Genomic DNA, 18,516 nt, shown 5'->3' with positions numbered 1-18,516 from the left:
TCCCGAAAACCATCTAGAAATGATGCCGCAAGGTACCTCAAAGGAACCCGTATTAGTTGAGAAAAAGTCCCAAAATGACCCTGAAGGGATCCCGAACGGATCCCGAAAACCACACAGAAATGATGCCGAAAAGGTCCCCAAATGATCCCGTATTAGTCGAGAAAAAGTCCCGAAATGACCCCGACGGGATCCCGGACGGATCCCGAAAACCATTTAGAAATGATGCCGAAAGGGTCCCCAAATGATCCCGTATTAGTCGAGAAAGGGCCCCGAAATGACCCTGACGGGATCCGGACGGAACCCGAAAACCATCCAGAAATGATGCCGAAAGGGTTCTCAAATGATCCCGTATCAGTCGAGAAAAAGTCCAGAAATGACCCCGACGGGACCCGGACGGATCCCGAAAACCATCCAGAAATGATGCCGAAAGGCTCCCCAAATGATCCCGTCTTAGTCGAGAAAAAGTTCCGAAATGACCCCGACGGGATCCCGGACGGATCCCGAAAACCGTCCAGAAATGATGCCGGAAGGGTCCCCAAATGATCGCGAAATAGTCCCGAAATGATCCCGGAATAGTCCCGAAAATGTCCCAAAATAATCCCGACGGAATCCCGGACGGATCCCGAAAACTATACACAAATGATCCCGGAAGGGTCCCAAAATAATCCCGGAATAGTCCCGAAAAAGTCCAGAAATGACCCCGGCGGGATCGCGGACGGATCCCGAAAACCATCCAGAAATGATCCCTGAAGGGTCTCGAGATGACCCAAACGGGATTACAAATAGGGTGAAGATAATTATAAAACCATGTTAATAAGGCAACAGGCGCGTTGAAGCGAATGAAGAGTTACAAAGAAACATACAGGTAAAGCTAATAAAAGCGTGCTAATAAAAGCAATTGATGGAGGGATACCAAAAATTATTGATTTTAGGACAAAATTTACATTGAGTTATAACAATTTATAGATTTTGCACGAGAGGGGAAAGGGGGGGGGGGTGTATCACTGCTCACTTTGTAAGCCCTCGACTTATTTCACCCATTGAGTTTGTAATATTGGTGAAGGTCAGTATACGTAAAGTTATAATGTGTAAAAATTGTTAAAAAGTAATTATTCGAAGGGGTCGTGGGACCCCCTTCCCCCTTTCCATGTTCGAAAAAAATTTCGCCAGTAGCCTATTATCTCTGTCCCAAATTTCATCAAAATCCGTGAAGCCGTTCTGGCGTGATTCAGTCGCAAAGACAAAAAAATATAATAATTAAATTATAACTGTTCCTAGGGGGCGGAGACCACGCCCCTTTTGAAAAATATATAGCTAGTAGATCCTTCTAGACTATTGGCTATATGCATGCCAAATTTCATACAAATCCGTCCAGCCGTTCTTGCGTGATTGAGTCACAAAGACAAACGTCTGGACAAACATCCAAACATCCAAACATCCAAACATCTTAACATCCAAACTTTCCCATTTATAATATATATTAGATTAGATTAGATTAGATGTATGTATGTAATATGTGTGTACAGTGTAGTTTCTCTGCATAGCTAGCAGTAAGCATTGGTGGGATGGCAGAATCAAAGCAGGCGACGGCTTATGCATTTATGTATAGCAATATGTATATGCATATAAGCATTGACAATTGCAAAAGGCAAATGGTAAAATAGCAGTGATAATAAATAAATATTATTGTCAGTGAGCGAATTTAGAAAAAGGTAGTAATAAGGAATTAGTAACTTATACTACTAAATATGTATAATGCGCATATGACTAAACATACTCCGCCCGTTGGAAGGCTTAGGCTTTCAAGATATTGTCAATTGGAAGTAGACATAGCTTTGACACACATCGTTTGTAGATGCCATTTGCAGTTTTTAGAACGGCAACTCGTACCACCTGATCCTTTCCCATAATTGTTTCAATGACTCTGGCCAGCGGCCATTTTAACGGCAGATTGTTCTCGTCCTTTATTAAAACCACATCCCCAGGCTGTAGATTCGATGCAGATGAGTTCCACTTTTGGCGCTGCTGAAGAAGTGTTAAATATTCGGAATGCCACTTCTTCCAAAACTGTTGTTGCATGAAACACACGCTGCCATCTACTAAGTCGATTCATATCAATTGTTGAGAGATCAGGTTCTACCACAGACGTGAAAGATGCGCCAATAAGAAAGTGCCCAGTACCTCAATGTCGTCAGGGTTCTCTGAAATGGGACATAAAGGGCGTGAATTTATAATTGCAGATATCTGGCACACAAGTGTGCGAAGCTCATCGAAATTTAAATTTGAAAGGCCAACAACTCGGTAAAAATGATATTTGGCCATTTTTACGGCGGCTTCCCATAAACCGCCTAGAGAGCGAGGGGGTATGAACTTCCATTCAATTCCATCGTTGGCACACTGCTCATGAATCGCTTTCGAATGCTCTTGACTGAAAAATAGTTTTTTCAGGTCCGATAGCTCATTTTTAGCTCCAACAAAATTAGTAGCATTGTCCGATGATTTGCGGTTAACCACGTGTACAAATAAATCTCTTTAGGGCTGCAAGGAATGATGAGGTTGCCAAATCTTTTACTACCTCCATGTGAACGGCCTTGGTTGAAAAACAAATGAATATGGAAATATAGCATTTTATTGGAGCTCGATTTCGTACATAATATTTGTAGAAAAACGGTCCACAAAAGTCAACTCCGGTGATTAAAAACGCTCGATTGCATTGCACTCTTGCGGCTGGTAAACTTCCCATTAAATGCTCCATAAGCTTAGGCTTGATATGAAAACAACGAACGCCATTGTTAATAATTTGACTTACGGTTTTACGTCCGCCAATAGGCCAATACTGAAGACGAATAGATGCTAATAACGATTGCGGCCCAGCATGCAGTAGTTTTCTATGGAAGCTGTTGACGATTGCGTCAGTTACAGGATGCCGTTTCGGCAAGATAATTGGGTGTTTCGATGAAAAATCCATAGTCGAATTTTGAAGCCTTCCGCCGACTAAGTAATCCATGATCGTCGAGAAAGGGATTCAGTGAACGAATTTCCGACGAAGTCTTTATTGCCTTTCCAGCTTCGATAGCTTTATATTCTTCCCGAAGATGTGTCCTCTGAATCATTCGAATAAGTAAAAAGGTGCCTTGTTGTAATTCCATTGTACTGAGTAATCCAGTCGCTCTTGCTTTAGATAACCGAGAAAACCGATAAATGTATGCATATACTCTCTGTAACTTTTCAAATGAGTTAACAAATTTGCAATTTAATGAAATATCAGATGTGGTAGTAAATACAAACGCTCTCTTTCGAGATTCTGGTAAATCCTTCATTGGTAGAAGCGGATACTTTGGCCAATTTTGTTGATCATCGCTAAGATACGATGGGCCGAACTTCCACAAGGGCATATCTAAAAGTTCCTTCGGGCTAGCACCTCTTGAGAGGATATCAGCTGGATTGGAATAGGTCGGGACGTAATTCCAACTCATGCCTTTGGTTAGCGTTTGAATTGTGTTAATACGATTTGTGACGAAAACATTAAAGTTGGCTGGTTCATTTCGCAGCCACGATAGAACTATTGTTGAGTCCGACCAACAAAATAATTTTCTTCCATTGAAATGCGTTGCATCGACGACTTTCGACATCAATTCGGCCAACAATAAAGCTCCAGAAAGCTCAAGCTTCGGTATAGTGAGCGTTTTAAGGGGCGCTACACGGGATTTAGAACAGAGAAGATTGGTTCGAATAATTCCATTCATTTCAGCTCGTACGTATATGCATGCACCATAAGCAGCAGCACTCGCATCGCAAAATCCATGTATTTGTATGTCAGCCTCGGGTATGAGTAGATATCGATCGAAACTAAAACGAGTAACTAAATTGTATTGATTGCATATTCCTATCCATTCTGTTTGTATTGTCTGAGATGGACTCTCGTCAATGCAACTTCTCTTTCCACAGATTTTGCAAGAATATTTTGGCTTTGGCCACGACAGGACCAATCAAACCAAGTGGATCATAGAGTCTAGCAACAGCTGAAAGAATTGTACGTTTAGTTACCTTGCTTGGGGTCGCAAACGGCGAAAATGAAAAAATGAAAAAGTCCAAATTTGGATCCCATACCAAACCAAGTGTTTTTGTTATGCTGGTACCATCATCAAACGTAATAAATTCTTGCCTGTCATCAGCTAAAATTAAGTTATTATTTGAGCACCATTTTCTCAAATGATAGTTTCCAAGCGACAATAATTTTCTTGTTTGGTTTAGCAATTCTTTGGCAACATCTACGGAATTAGCGCCGGCAATCATATCATCTACATAAAACCCATTTTGTATTGTCTCAGCTCCAAGTGGATAGATGCGAGCTTCATCACGAGCAAGCTGCTGCATTGAGCGAATGGGTAGAAATGACGCTGGTTTGGTTCCATATGTAACGGTATCTAATTTATATATACGAAATTTTTCATTAGGGTTATCTCTCCAAACTATACATTGAAGAAAATTATCAGGATGTGACATTCTTACGCATCGATACATTTTACAAATATCCGCAGTAAGTGCAAATTTAAAAGTTCGAAATCTAATTAAAATATCAAAAAGTGGGGGTTGAATTGTTGGTCCTTTCATCAAAATTGAATTCAGGGATCGTCCGTTACTAGTTAGAGCTGAGCCATCAAACACCACGCGCAATTTTGTTGTTGTGCTATCAGCCTTAAAAAAACAGTGATGTGGTAAAAAATGCATTGGCTCCAAGCAGCATGTGAATGCGCTGTGGCTCAAAAAATAGTGGGTCGGCAAGGCGAATGTTTGAGAGTATATTCCAATCAACATCTTCCAATGAGCGACTTGGTTGGATATCAGTTATAGTGGATGTAACGACAGCCGTCAACTTGGCTGTGTACTCTGTGATACGAGAATGGAGATCTAAATCAACTATATGATTAGCGACGAAATCATTTTGGCCTATACCAGAAATAAACTGTGAGGATTTTGTTTTCTTAATTTGCAATTGGTTAACTAGTCTATTAGTTACAAAGTTGAGTTGCGACGCAGAATCTAACAGAGCTCGACAAGGAATCAAAGAGCCAGATTTATTCTTTATGTATATAACGGCGGTTGCTAAGAGAACGAAATCTCTGTCCGCAACGCTATGTTGAGCTGCAGAACTAACGAGTGCCGAAGCTGGAGGAACAAAAGTGGAAGATGAATAGTATGCGTTATTAGCAATATTTGGTGCATTTACTAAATGTGATGATGATGATGGTTTGGAAAGCGCCTGAGATTGGGACGATTTTTGGACGGAAATTGTACCTTGTATAAATTATAAGACCTTGTATAAATTATAAGACCGTTTCCAAAGAGCTTCACCATTTGTGAATGAAATATTTCAGGTGCTGAATTAATGCCAAAAGGAAGTCTCAAAAAACGAAATCGACCAAAAGGTGTATTAAACGTCCATAGTTTCAATGAGTTTTCATTAAGTGGTATCATCCAGAAACCACAGTTAGCGTCCAAAGAACTGAAAAACTTAGAGCCTGCTAGTTTTGCTTTACATTCGTCGATATTCGGAAATGGAAAGTGTGGTCTCAGTATAGCCTTATTTAAATCTCTTGGATCAAGGCACAATCTTAATTTGCCATTTGGCTTTTTCACCAAAACTATCGAATTCACCCACTCTGTAGGTTCATTTTCACGCACAATGACTTTTAACTCGACCATTCTTTCCAATTCAGATTTTAGCTCTTTATACAACAAATATGGAATTTTTCTTGGTGGGTGAACAACTGGCGTAAAATCTGGTTTTAATTTTAAACTACACTTTTCATTTAATAGCCCTAACCCTTGAAAAACATCTGCGTAATCAGTTAAGTTTTTACATGCAATATTGTTAATCGTTTTAACTAATTTCACATCTATTGCTGTTGTTAAGCCAATTACATTTTTACAATTCATCTTAACGATATGAAAAGCGCACTTAAAAACCTTATTTTGGTACATTAAATGTATAGTAATAATACCCATTAAAGGTAGTTGCTCACCACTAAAAGTTAATAAACGTGAATTTGAATGTTTAATAAATCTATTTATATTTAATTCGGCTGCCATTTTATATGATAATATATTAGTTTGAGCGCCTGTATCGATAACGCACTGCACATCTATGTTGTTGATTTTCACTCGTACTGTCCATTCTTTTACCATATTTCCATTTTTGTTTTGATTTTGGTTGTCTTTTGCCGTGACCTTTACACCTTCTTCACTTGTTTCAATTGTTTTCACCATACGTTTACCCTTTTATCGAAGTGCATTATCGAATGCATCACAGCTTTTGGTTCTGTGTTAATTGTGCCTACGAAAAGCTCGCTTTCGCTCTCTTCTTCCTCGCATGACTTGTATATTTTGTTCACATAGCTTTTGTTCTGATTTTGTTTTGTTTGGCCTTTTTGTTTTTGTTTGTCAAATTTACGTGATTTATTTTGTGTTTGCGCAGTCTTTTTGTAACACATTTTTGCAAAATGGTCTTTTTTATTACATACATAGCAAGTAGCACCTTGCGCTGGACATTTATGTTTGTGAATTTGACCACACTTTTTGCAAAGCTTTTTGTCAAAGTCTTTGTTAACCACTGCTGCTACATAATTGTCTGAATTTTCATTTGAATTTTTTAATTGATTCGAATTTGCTTTCGCGGTCTCTATACTTTTTGCAATGTCTATTGCTTTTTGCAATTTTATAGCACCTTCTGTGAGGAGTCTTTCTTTTATTTGAATATTACTAGACGAAAGGCCGGAAACGAAAATGTCTCTCACGAGATCTTAACGAATGTCACCGAAATCGCATGACATACTGAGATTTTTTAAATGCGCTATGAACTCGTCAATGCTTTCGTCACTCGCTTGTTTCTATGAAAAAAAATTGTGTCTTTCCATGGCTATATTTGCCTTTGGTATAAAATAATTGTCAAACTTTTTTAATAAATCATTATATTTTACACTATCTAAGTCTTCATTAAAAGAATTAAATATTGAAAGACACTCCGTACCGAGATGATGTAGAAGTAATGCTACTTTTTACGTTGATCTGACTGTTCTTCGAGACCCGAAGCAAGTATGAAGATGGAAAACTGTTTTTTCCAGTTTTTCCACGCGGATGATTGGTTTGATGACTTTAAGTCCAAGGGCATAATGGTGGTCGCGATAGACATAACCTCATTATTTATTCTTTCTTTCACAAATTTTGTTATAAAAGGCGCGGCAGGTTTTTTTACAAATTATTAACCACTTATTTTTCGGCTACAATTGGTTTTATTTTATTTTTTTGACTTGCGACTTGACTTACACTGCCGATTACACACCTGACACCATGTTGTAGTTAGAATCAACTGCTTTTATTTAATACATGTAAAGTTTACAGGGTTGCCGTACTTAGAACTAGGTAGTGTAGATATTATTAAAATAGATCTATTACGATATATTTATTTAAATGCAACAGTGATATTCTTGCCAATCTGTGAGTATATAATTGGTTTTGCCGTTGAACTGAATCTAATTGAAAACTCTTCAGGTGAATAGAGATTTCCACCAGTGTTAAAAATAAATTTTTCTTCTGTCGTATCAAGGAGAAAATTAACAGTGTCATTGGCTTCTAGTTGAGTTTTTTGGTTATTTGATGAGCGTACATACATACGACTATAGTTATATGTATAAAATTCAGACTTTGGAAATATAACCACATCCATATTAGATACTATATATAGGTCGTTTATATCGTCGTATGTTGTCAAAAATTTGACAAATGGCCCACCCTTTTGTGAAATAATTAGATTTTGTATTGATTGTTTTAGGCTAGGCATTGTTGTATTTTATCGCGCAAATGTATCTATACTGAAAAATAGTAAACAATTTGACTGTGGTGCCACTTCTTTTTGGTTAAGTGTATTCAAATTGTATATGAAACTAGATGACCCGGCAGACTTCGTACTGCCTCATCGATAAAAGACCTAATCTTTTGTATAAAATGATTTTAAAACAAACAAATCGAATCCGTATTTAATAAAAAAGCATTTATTGAATAAATCATGAAGTTTTATTATTATTTTCGATACATCATGTTGCTTACTTAGAAAACAGAGTTTTCCTGAAATATTGGCTATTTATAAGGTTTAAATTTGATATTCACAGACACACACTGTTAAAATACAGTCTGTTAATTAATTTAAAGCTTTCTCATAAACTATATTTTTTGTTTTGTTTTGTGGTGCGTAAATAAACAAAGAAGACGGTTTTCCGACGCGCGAACACGCGACGTATAATTGTCCATGCGCGAAACAGGGAAACTCCAAGTTGATTCCACAAACTTCTAACGACTGTCCTTGCGATTTATTTATGGTCATCGCAAAGGCCAGACGTACTGGAAATTGTAAGCGTTTAAAATCGAATGGTAAGTCCGTTGGAATCATCGGTATCCGCGGGATCAAGACATCCTCTCCTTTGTATTTTCCTTTTATGATTGTCGCCTCAATGACGTTATTCATCAGTCTTTTCACAGCCAGTCTTGTTCCATTGCATAGTCGAGGTTGATTAATGTTACGCAGCATGATGACAACTGATCCTACTTTCAACTGCAAATTGTGAGGTGGTAATCCAGGCAATTCCAGTGAATTTAAGAACTCAGTGGGATAGTTGACTACGTTATCCTGGTTCATTACGGTGTCGACTGATTTGAAGGAAACCAACTGTCCTGGAAGTAAATTCTGAATGGTCGCATTAAGATCCTCGACATCTTTATTTTTCGCTGCTAATATTGCTCGTTCACCCAGCCAATTATGGTTATTGAACTTTTGCGCTATATCTGGGAAAACTCGCTGAATAAGCTCCACTTTTGAGTCTGTGATGTGACAGAAATCTGTAGGTAATGTTGTGGCGTTCCTTCTGGAACTCCTTCAGAAAAATTGTTTTTGTGCGCACGCTAATGCACGCACGCTCCACTCAAACACCAAGAAAACAATCAAACACGAATTTTATGCTTAGTTCTAGTTTGGTTTAATTAGGTTTAGATATAGTTTTGTTTTTTGTAGAATAAGAGTATTTTTTGTAAGTAGTAGCACTTAGTTAATTTAACGTAGACTTAGATTTAGTTTTCTTTTTGTAAATTTGTCGTACACGCCAAAATTAACAAATGATGGCCGTCTTTTCATTACGAGCCGACCTCCCCGTTTTCAACTTGTTTCAACACCTGTTGTCCATTCACAATAGACAACAGGGTTGCACCAAGTGGGAAACAGGGTAAGATGATAAGGCTGCTGTTACACCATCCCCCTTTTCGAAAAAAGTTTGAAGTCGACAAGTTGATCAGGTTTGTCGGCTTCAACTTTTTTGGGTGGTTAATATTCATCCCGATTGGGAAAAAAATTAGGATAATTTTGAGCTTTGCGGCAGATCTACCTAGGCTAACTTGGCTAGTTTAACTAATTACATTTATTTATATTTTAAGCCTACATATTTACATATATGAATATTAATAGTTTATTTATTATTCTCTTTTTTTGTGTAAGTAGCTTATGTTATTTAATTAATTACATTTATCTGTGCTTTAAGCCTACATATTTACATATATGAATATTAATAGTTTATTTATTATTCTTTTTTTTTTCTGTAAGTAGCTTATTTTATTTAATCAATTACATTTATCTGTGCTTTAAGGCTACATATTTACATATATGAATATTAATAATTTGTAAAAAAAATTATTTGTAATTCAAATTCATTTAATAGGTTTTGTGTATTAACTTATATGTACATTCTCTATTTGTTTATTTTACTTACAATACGTATTGTTTCCTATCGTTTGACATATTTTTATTTAAATGTGCTTTTCCTTAAATTAAGTATGGTTTTAGAGTATGAGAAATTTTGATTTAAATTTGCTTTATTAGCGAAGTGAAAAATAAAAAAAAATCTTTTTTTTTTGACTATCTCAAAATGAAATTGGGTACATCCGATTGTATTTATCTAGGTACTCCTCTTATGCGGTTTTTATGTACCGTTTTGTATTTTTTATTTTCATTATCAAAAATGGTTACGTTTACCCCGTCTATACTTGTTACTAGGTATGGGCCCTGATATATGTTTTTATGTTTTTCCCGTGGTTCTTTTTGAACTAAAACCATATCGTTTATGTTTACTACCATTGGTTGTGCATTTTTGTCATATGCATCTTTATTCCTTATTTTGTGTTTTTCTACTAACTCTTTAGCCAAGGCGTGGCATTTTTGCATTCGGTATTTTACTTCTTTTGAATAATTTTCGATATTATAAATTGGTTCAATTCTTTCGTTCTTCAGTTCAGATGGCACAATGGCCTTTTTACCAAAAATTAATTCAAACGGAGTAAGTTTATTATCGAATACCGTATTTGGCGTTGTGTTATGCCAAAACGTAAAATATCTCAAATATGTATCCCAATCATCAAAGGAATCATTTAAGTACGCACGTAGGTACTCGTTGAAAACTCTATGGTTTCTTTCGACAGTTCCTACGGTTTCGTGGTGATATGGTGTAGAAAAGTTGTGATCAATATTTAATAAACTGGTTAAATTTGCAAAAATTTCATTTTTGAATTCAGTACCTAAATCTGATTTAATGGATTTCATAACACCGTATATTAAAATGAAGCCTTCGAATAGTGCTGACGCGATGGTTTTTGCACTTTTATCAGGTATTGATATTGTAACTAAGTATTTTGTCAGATCGCAGATTATGGTAAGCGTGAACTTATTACCATATCTCGATTCTGGTAATGGGCCTATGGTATCAATTACGACAATGTCAAAAGGTTTATTAGGAGTAGGAGTTAGGACGAGTTCTTCTTTATTTCCTATTTTCACTTTATTCAGAAGACATTTTTCGCATTTCCTAACATAACTAGCTATGTCTTTTGTCATGTTTTTCCAGTAAAATTTGTTTCGTAATTTGGCGTATAATTTTTTCGTTCCACAGTGACCTCCAGTGATGGGATCATTGTGATAAATTGCTAATAATTTTGATTTTTGTTCCTGATCAGTGATTGTTTCAATTGGATGCATTAAAATAATTTTTAAAAATTGTAAAAGCCTATTTCCTCTTTCTTTAAAATTTGTAATTGTAATATATTTGAAAATTAAATCGTTTTTTGGCCATTCTATTTCCTTAATATTGCGTTTTCCGGCTTCTTTTTCTAGCCTCGAAAGTAAATTATCGAAATTCTTTATTTCGTTAGAAAATTCAAAATCAAGTAAAATTGTTCTTTTATGCTTTATATGCGCGCATATTCTTAAAAATTGTTTATTGTTTTTATCATGAAATATTTCTGATCTAATACGAGGAATTTTTTGTGAAAAGTTATGAGTGAATTTATCAAACACGTTTAATGTTTGTATGTTTTCACATAAGTCTATATTTCCGGTAGAACTACATTTATCTTTTTTCTTACTCATAGCCCTAGTCTGAACTGCAAATATATTTTTGGTTGATTCTTTTATTTCGCCAATAGTTATGCGAGAAAGTGCATCCGCTCCTACATTTGATTTTCCCTTTATGTACTCTATTGTGAAATTGTATTCTGCCAACTCAAGTCTAATTCTAGAAAGTTTTGAAGATGGGTCTTTCATAGTGAATAAATAGACTAAAGGCCTATGATCTGATTTTACAATAAAGTGATTTCCATAAACGTATGGTCTGAATTGTTTAATGGCAAAATAAATGGCTAATAGTTCTAACTCAATGATGGCTTTCTTTTGTTCTGCCTCATTAAAAGATTTTGACGCATAACATATGGGTAAATCGCTGCCTTGATGTTCTTGGCTGAGTATCGCTCCACATCCCGTCTTAGAAGCGTCTACTGTAATGGTGAACTCTTTAGAAAAATCTGGGTATTGTAATATCTTTGGTGACATTAGGGATGCTCTTAGTGCATCAAAGGCTTTATCGCATGATTCGTCCCAGTTAAATTCTACTCTTTTCCTATTCAGTCTGTTCAGAGGTGCTGCCAGAGATGCAAAGTTTGGAATAAAGCGTCTGTAGTAGTTGGCAAAAGCTACAAACCTTCTTACAGCGTCCTTGTCTGTTGGCTTAGTATAGTTACGAATTGCGTCTATTTTAGATTCGTGTGGTGACAGACCTTCAGCTGAGCATTTGTGTCCTAGGAATGTTACTTCTGGTCTTAGAAAATTGCATTTACTTGGATTGAGTTTAAGGTTGAATGATCTACAAGTATTGAATACTTTAGACAAATTTTTAATGTGATGGGATTCGCTAGAGCCGATGACTATAATGTCATCTACATAAAGAAAAGCTACATTAGGGGGTATTCCTGAAAATGCGATGGTCATCATCCTAGAAAACGAATTTGGTGCAATGTTCAGACCAAATGGCAATACCTTCCATCGATACGCTCCGCGATCAGTAGAAAATGAGGTTATATCGCGTGAATCTACGTGTAATGGTATTTGGTGGAATCCAGAAAAAAGGTCTAAGGTTGAGAAAAATTTGGCTCTGCCAAGATTGTCTAAAATATCATCGATTCGTGCTAATGGAAATTTGTCTGCTATTAGCTTCTTGTTAACTGCGCGAAAGTCAACACACATTCGGTATACTTTTTTGCCATTTATTTTCTTTTTAGGAACTAAGATAAGAGGACTGTTGTAGTTAGAATAGCTTTCTTCTATTAAATCATTTTCTAATAATTTTGTAACCTGTCTGTTAATTTCTTCCCGCTGCGAATAGGGTAGACGATAGTTCTTTATATACACTGGTTCGTTGTCGGTTAACCGCAATTTCTGCTCATAAAAATTATTTAACGTCATTTTATCGTTGTCAAGCGCGAATATGTCAGCATATTGTATGCATAGATCTAAAAGTTCAGATGGTGCATCTTTTGGAATTTGATCTTTTAAAATCGAAGTTATTTCGTTAATTCGCTTCTCATCTGACTTAGTTTTGTCGATTACATAGACGTGATAATTAGATAAGTTTTCTGTTTTAATAGAGTTTTTGTTTACGAATTGTACATCACTTGTGGTATTGATTAATTTTATGACTGGGTTATTGGAGTTTGTAATGCATCTTGCGGTAAATACGCCTTTTTGTATTTCTTGAGATTCAACGAAAAGTGGAGTTGTTGAGTGACCTAAGTCGAAAATTCGAAAAACTTCGCATCTTGGTGGTATGACACACATATCTCTTTCTGTTCCGTGTAGGATTGGCATAATGACTTTTTCTTTATTTGCCCAGAATGAGATGCTACTATTTGAATTATTACACATTTATTATAATGAAGAAAATCTTTACCCAGTATACCGTCTGATGGGATATTGAAGTCATCTTTTACCACATGTAAGCTTTGTTCGACTAGATTATTCGAAAAATTTAGGTTTATGTTTATTTTACCCAAAGTAGCAACAGAATCTGATGTAACGCCAGTGATATTGACTATTTCGTCATAGTTAATGGGAAGTTGCTTATTTAAGCTAGAAATTTTAATTAGCGAAATATCAGCTTGTGTATCTAGTAAAAATGTACATAATTTGTTAGATCCGGTTATATGAGTTTCGATAAAATCTGAGTAGTTTAGGTTTAGACAAAAAATATTTTTAATATTTATTCGTTTATCTCCTCGTCCCTCAGTGTTCGCTGCTGAGGGGCGTCCAAGTTTAAAGTGCGAACTTTTGCATTATTTCGCGTACTTGAACTTCCGGCGTTAGTATTGGTTCTGTTTTCTAGCCTATTTTGACTGTTGCTAGTATTACGCGAGTTACTATTGTTTCGATTGTCGTTGTTTTGCCTATAGTTGTTGTTTTGCCTATTTTGATTGTTATTATTGTATCTAGCGTTATTATTGTTGTTGTACCTATTGAAATTACTATTGTTTTTGAACCTGTTGAAATTGCTATTGTTGTTGTATCTATTATTGTTATTGTAGTAGTTATTGCCTCTATTGTTATTGCGAAAGTTGGGTTGATTGTTAAACCTTGATCGAAAAGCTAATACCTGCCTTTCTGTAGCCTGATTGTTTTGTTCGACTATCATTTTTGCTACGACGTCTTTTGCGTCACTAAAGGAGGTTGATGCGAGAATTGATTTGACTAAGTCTGAGCGCGTATTTAGCCTACAGACGTTTACTGACTGTTCGACTGCCATCTCGTGCGCTTTGTCTTTTGATATTCCCTCGATAATTAGAGACCTCTCTAAAGCATCAGATAATTCCTCTACTCGTTTAGCAAACTCGGTTAAATTATTGTTCGTAACTTTTAGTGAAGCTATTTTCCCTGCAACGACTTTTGAATTGTCTGGCTTTATTCGACTTTTAAGAGCATCTTTAATTTCTTGGATAGATGTTATATTTGTCGGAATTGCTTCTCTTGCTTTCCCTTCGAGCTTCGATTTAACCAATAAAATGAAAGTTGGCACAAGATCTGGATCTATACATCCTTCTACTAGTTCAATTTTATCTATTAAGGAGTCTAGAGCTAAGGGTCACCGTTATAGTTTTCCCTAAATAAAGGCGCCCACGACCCAATAAACTGTCTCTTTTGCTCTGGTGTAGCCATTATTGTTGGTTCTAGAAAACTAGTACGGGATTGGTTGGAATTTGAGAAAGTTTTTAAAAGCCCTAAAGAGTTGTTTGATGTAACGACTGGGTTATCGAAACCACAGAAGTTTTCTTGTAATGAAATATTTTCGGTATGAGGTAAAAAACAACTTTGTTCACCGATACGAGTGTCGAGTGTTTCCGGCTTTGATGAGTCAGAGAATTCCTCTTCTTCCTCAAATTCGATTTTGTATGCGTCGAAGGATTCTTTTTCTTCCCGATCCGTATCTGATATAAAAGTGTTATCTTGGACTAAGTCGATGTAGTTGGTTGGTACTTTAATTGTGAAGTTGAGTTTTGTAAAACATTTAATTAATTCTTCCCTACAACGTGATAAACTTTTATTCACAGCAATTGGCCTAGGTCGGTTTTCAAAATGCCCGTTTGCCTCTATTAAAATGTTATTATATGCCTCAATTAAAGAATTTTTATATTCATCTAACTTCTCTTGCCTTGTCGGTAAAGAACGACCTGTATGTAAAACGCGTTTTCTAATTTTAAAGAAATTTTCTCTCAATTCTTTGAATTTTGTTTCGAAATTTGACATTAGCAAAAGGAAGGCTCTTACACTTGCAGCTTTGTATGCTATCCAAGCATTAAGAAATTTTAATGAAAAGAAGGTTGAAATGATTTTATAATCTAATTCGAGTTGTGAAAAAGTTGCAAGTTTGAGGTATGAATATGAACGAATTTGAATGAAAAAGAAATTTGGAATGGTTTTAGAATTTTAAATTGTTTGAGTTCTGAATAAGGACAAATTTGAATTGAGAAGATATTTGAAATGGTTTTGTAACCTGTATTGTATTAACCTAAATTGAATTGTTGCTGCGGATTGAGACGTGAATGTGAACAAATTTGAGTTGAAAGTGAATATGAAATGGTTTTATCACCTAAGTTGAATTAATAAAAGTGGCAAGTTTGTGTTATGAATGTCAATTTTAATTGAAAAGAAATTTAGATTGATTTTATAATCTAATTTGAATTTTGTATTGAATGTTGAAGTAGAATTAGTGAATTGAATAAATTTGACATTATTTGAAGTTGGAGTCACTTGAGAGACAGCTGGGTTGTATTCCCTGTGAACAATGAATAAAAAAAAATTGTTTATACCGGGTGTGCTACCATATACGGTATATAAGAGAGAATCCTGATCTATTTTTCCAATTTTCCAAGACAGTATTAATTTTAGACGTGATATGTTTATTGCAATTTAGTATTTATTACAATATTGTTTAACGTGACGGCCGCACCGTTGCACAAAAAGTATTAAATTTTAATATTTAACGTGTCGGCCGCACCGCTACACAGCAAAATGTGGAGTATGAATTGTAAAAATTTATTAAATTTTCATCATTATTTTACGTGTCGGCCGCACCGTTTCACCAAAATGTTTTGTTTGTTTTTTTTTTTGTATTGTGAGTTAATAAAGTTTTCAATGTATTAAATTTTTACGGTTTGTTAAAGTATTTCAAAGTATTTGATATGTTCAAAATTACTTAAATCTTCGCACAATGTACTATGTATATGCATATGTCTTTCCTTTTTTTTTCTTAAATGCCTCGCTCTTAGACACAATTTATGTAATATATGCATATACATACTCACCCTATAAAAATTTATTGAAAGTATATATGTGTTAGGCCAATTTCGTTTTTTCGATTTGTGTCAAAAAAAAAAAAATTTTTTTGAAAGTCGTAGATACTTTAAAGTGATGCAGAAAAAAATTCAAAATATATGTGTATCAATCTTGTTTCGGTCTACATCTATTACATATATGGGATTATCGGAAACTACTTTAATTGATTAATAAATTTGAGAATATCCATTTCACTTTAATTTTGAACGATGTTAAAAGTATGTATTTTTATTGTATGTATTCACGTTTGATTTAGACTGATTATATTTCAAGCTATACACATTATTGTTGCAAATCTAAATTGATTTACTTATGAAAATTTAGAGTTATTATGTATGAAAATATTATAAAAATTGGCAAAGTTGAAGAAACAACCGATATTGCGGTTAGGTTTTAAGAATTTTTCCGGAAAATATAGATTTTAGGTTGATCGAATTTGACAGAAATTTTAAGTATTTTTGCGAAAAATATTGATTTGAAATTGACCGAATTTAAAGGTATTTTAAGTATTTTTGCGAAAAATATTGGTTTGAGATTGACCGAGTTTAAAGGAATTTTAAAAATTATATCGAAAAATATTTATAAGAAAAATTATGTATACATATGTATTTCAAAAGCAACTACATATTACATCTCAAACATACATTCATACTGCAAGCTACGCCTCACCATACGCTTTCACCGCTGCTGCTGTTCTGCTGCTGCCGTCATCACTTCGCTGCTTACAATTTTCGTTCAGCTTCCTTGTGCAGCTGCTATTTTCATGTGCCGTTATTTATAGTGGCTTCGCTTGGTTCGGGGTGCCGTACATTGCCTTGTCCCGTTATGTTGGGTACAGCTTCCCTTCAATTTGTATGCCGAAACCTCTGTATGTGTTATATGTTTTTTGTAGGTTTTTGTATTTTGTATTTTTTTTTGTAAAGATTTTTGTATTTTATATTTTTTTTGTAGATTTTTGTATTTTATATTTTTTTTGTAGATTTTTGTATTTTATATTTTTTTGTAGATTTTTGTATTTTATATTTTTTTGTAGATTTTTACATTTTATGTTTTATATATTTTCACCAATTGCGCTGCCTTACGAAGGTGGCCTGGTGCTCCATCCTACATTAAATTTGGCAAGCTGCCTCACGGTCGCCATGTGGCGTTCCTTCTGGAACTCCTTCAGAAAAATTGTTTTTGTGCGCACGCTAATGCACGCACGCTCCACTCAAACACCAAGAAAACAATCAAACACGAATTTTATGCTTAGTTCTAGTTTGGTTTAATTAGGTTTAGATATAGTTTTGTTTTTTGTAGAATAAGAGTATTTTTTGTAAGTAGTAGCACTTAGTTAATTTAACGTAGACTTAGATTTAGTTTTCTTTTTGTAAATTTGTCGTACACGCCAAGTCTCTGCCAAAATTAACAAATGATGGCCGCCTTTTCATTACGAGCCGACCTCCCCGTTTTCAACTTGTTTCAACACCTGTTGTCCATTCACAATAGACAACAGGGTTGCACCAAGTGGGAAACGGTAAGATGATAAGGCTGCTGTTACAATGTGATGAATCCGGTCGAGGTGTCCACTGCAACTTTATTATTTCCAATGTCTAACAACTGCTTCGCAAACACATTTGCAGTTTCATCTTGTTGCAAAAATACTCGCATGTTAGTTGTTAAGTGGAGTGTCTTTACGTACTGCCACAAATTTGATGATTTTAGGCATGCATTTAGTTCATCAGCAACAGTTGATCGGGGAATAACTGGAAGAGTCTGACGAAAATCACCTGACAACAGAATCATGGCCCCACCGAAAATATTTTGGTTGTCACGAAGATCTTTCAACGTTCTGTCCAGTGCCTCCAGTGACCTCTTATGGGCCATTGTGCATTCATCCCAAACAATCAATTTGCATACCTGTAGGATCTTGGCCATTGCGCTATTTTTGGCGATGTTGCAAATTGGTGTTTCGGTGATTTGCATGTTTAGTGGTAATTTCAAGGCAGAATGTGCAGTTCGCCCGCCTTCTAGCAGAGTTGCAGCTATTCCAGATGAAGCCAACGCTAGAGCAACATTATTTCGCGATCTGATCCTCGCCAAAAGCAATGAAATTGAAAACGTTTTTCCGGTCCCTCCGGGAGCATCAAGGAAATAAATTCCGCCAGATCCACTGTTCGCAGCTTCTATCAAAGTGTCGTGCGCAATTCTTTGTTGTTGATTTAATTGTGGAACATTTGTACGAACTGTTTCGGCCAATGCTTCAATGTCGTACTGATGTTCTCTTT

The 18,516-nt window shown here is 35.5% G+C and overlaps 2 protein-coding genes across 2 annotated transcripts in view; one reads left to right on the top strand and one right to left on the bottom strand.

Annotated features, from left to right (window-relative positions):
* Positions 1–18,516, top strand: part of LOC137236462 (rho GTPase-activating protein 39-like) — a 556,674-nt gene that overhangs the window by 520,034 nt on the left and 18,124 nt on the right. The gene's annotated exons all lie outside the window — the stretch shown is intronic.
* On the bottom strand, positions 3,915–6,775 carry LOC137236460 (uncharacterized). The gene is made up of 2 exons (XM_067759089.1): positions 6,027–6,775; positions 3,915–4,427 (listed from the first exon to the last, which is right to left on the bottom strand). Exons 1-2 carry the CDS (start codon positions 6,268–6,270, stop codon positions 3,925–3,927), a joined length of 747 nt encoding a protein of 248 aa, XP_067615190.1. The 5' UTR covers positions 6,271–6,775; the 3' UTR covers positions 3,915–3,924.

The sequence above is a fragment of the Eurosta solidaginis genome, chromosome 1, assembly GCF_040869045.1.
Source record: "Eurosta solidaginis isolate ZX-2024a chromosome 1, ASM4086904v1, whole genome shotgun sequence".
Lineage (NCBI taxonomy): Eukaryota > Metazoa > Arthropoda > Insecta > Diptera > Tephritidae > Eurosta > Eurosta solidaginis.
This window is presented reverse-complemented; position numbering and strand designations above follow the sequence as displayed.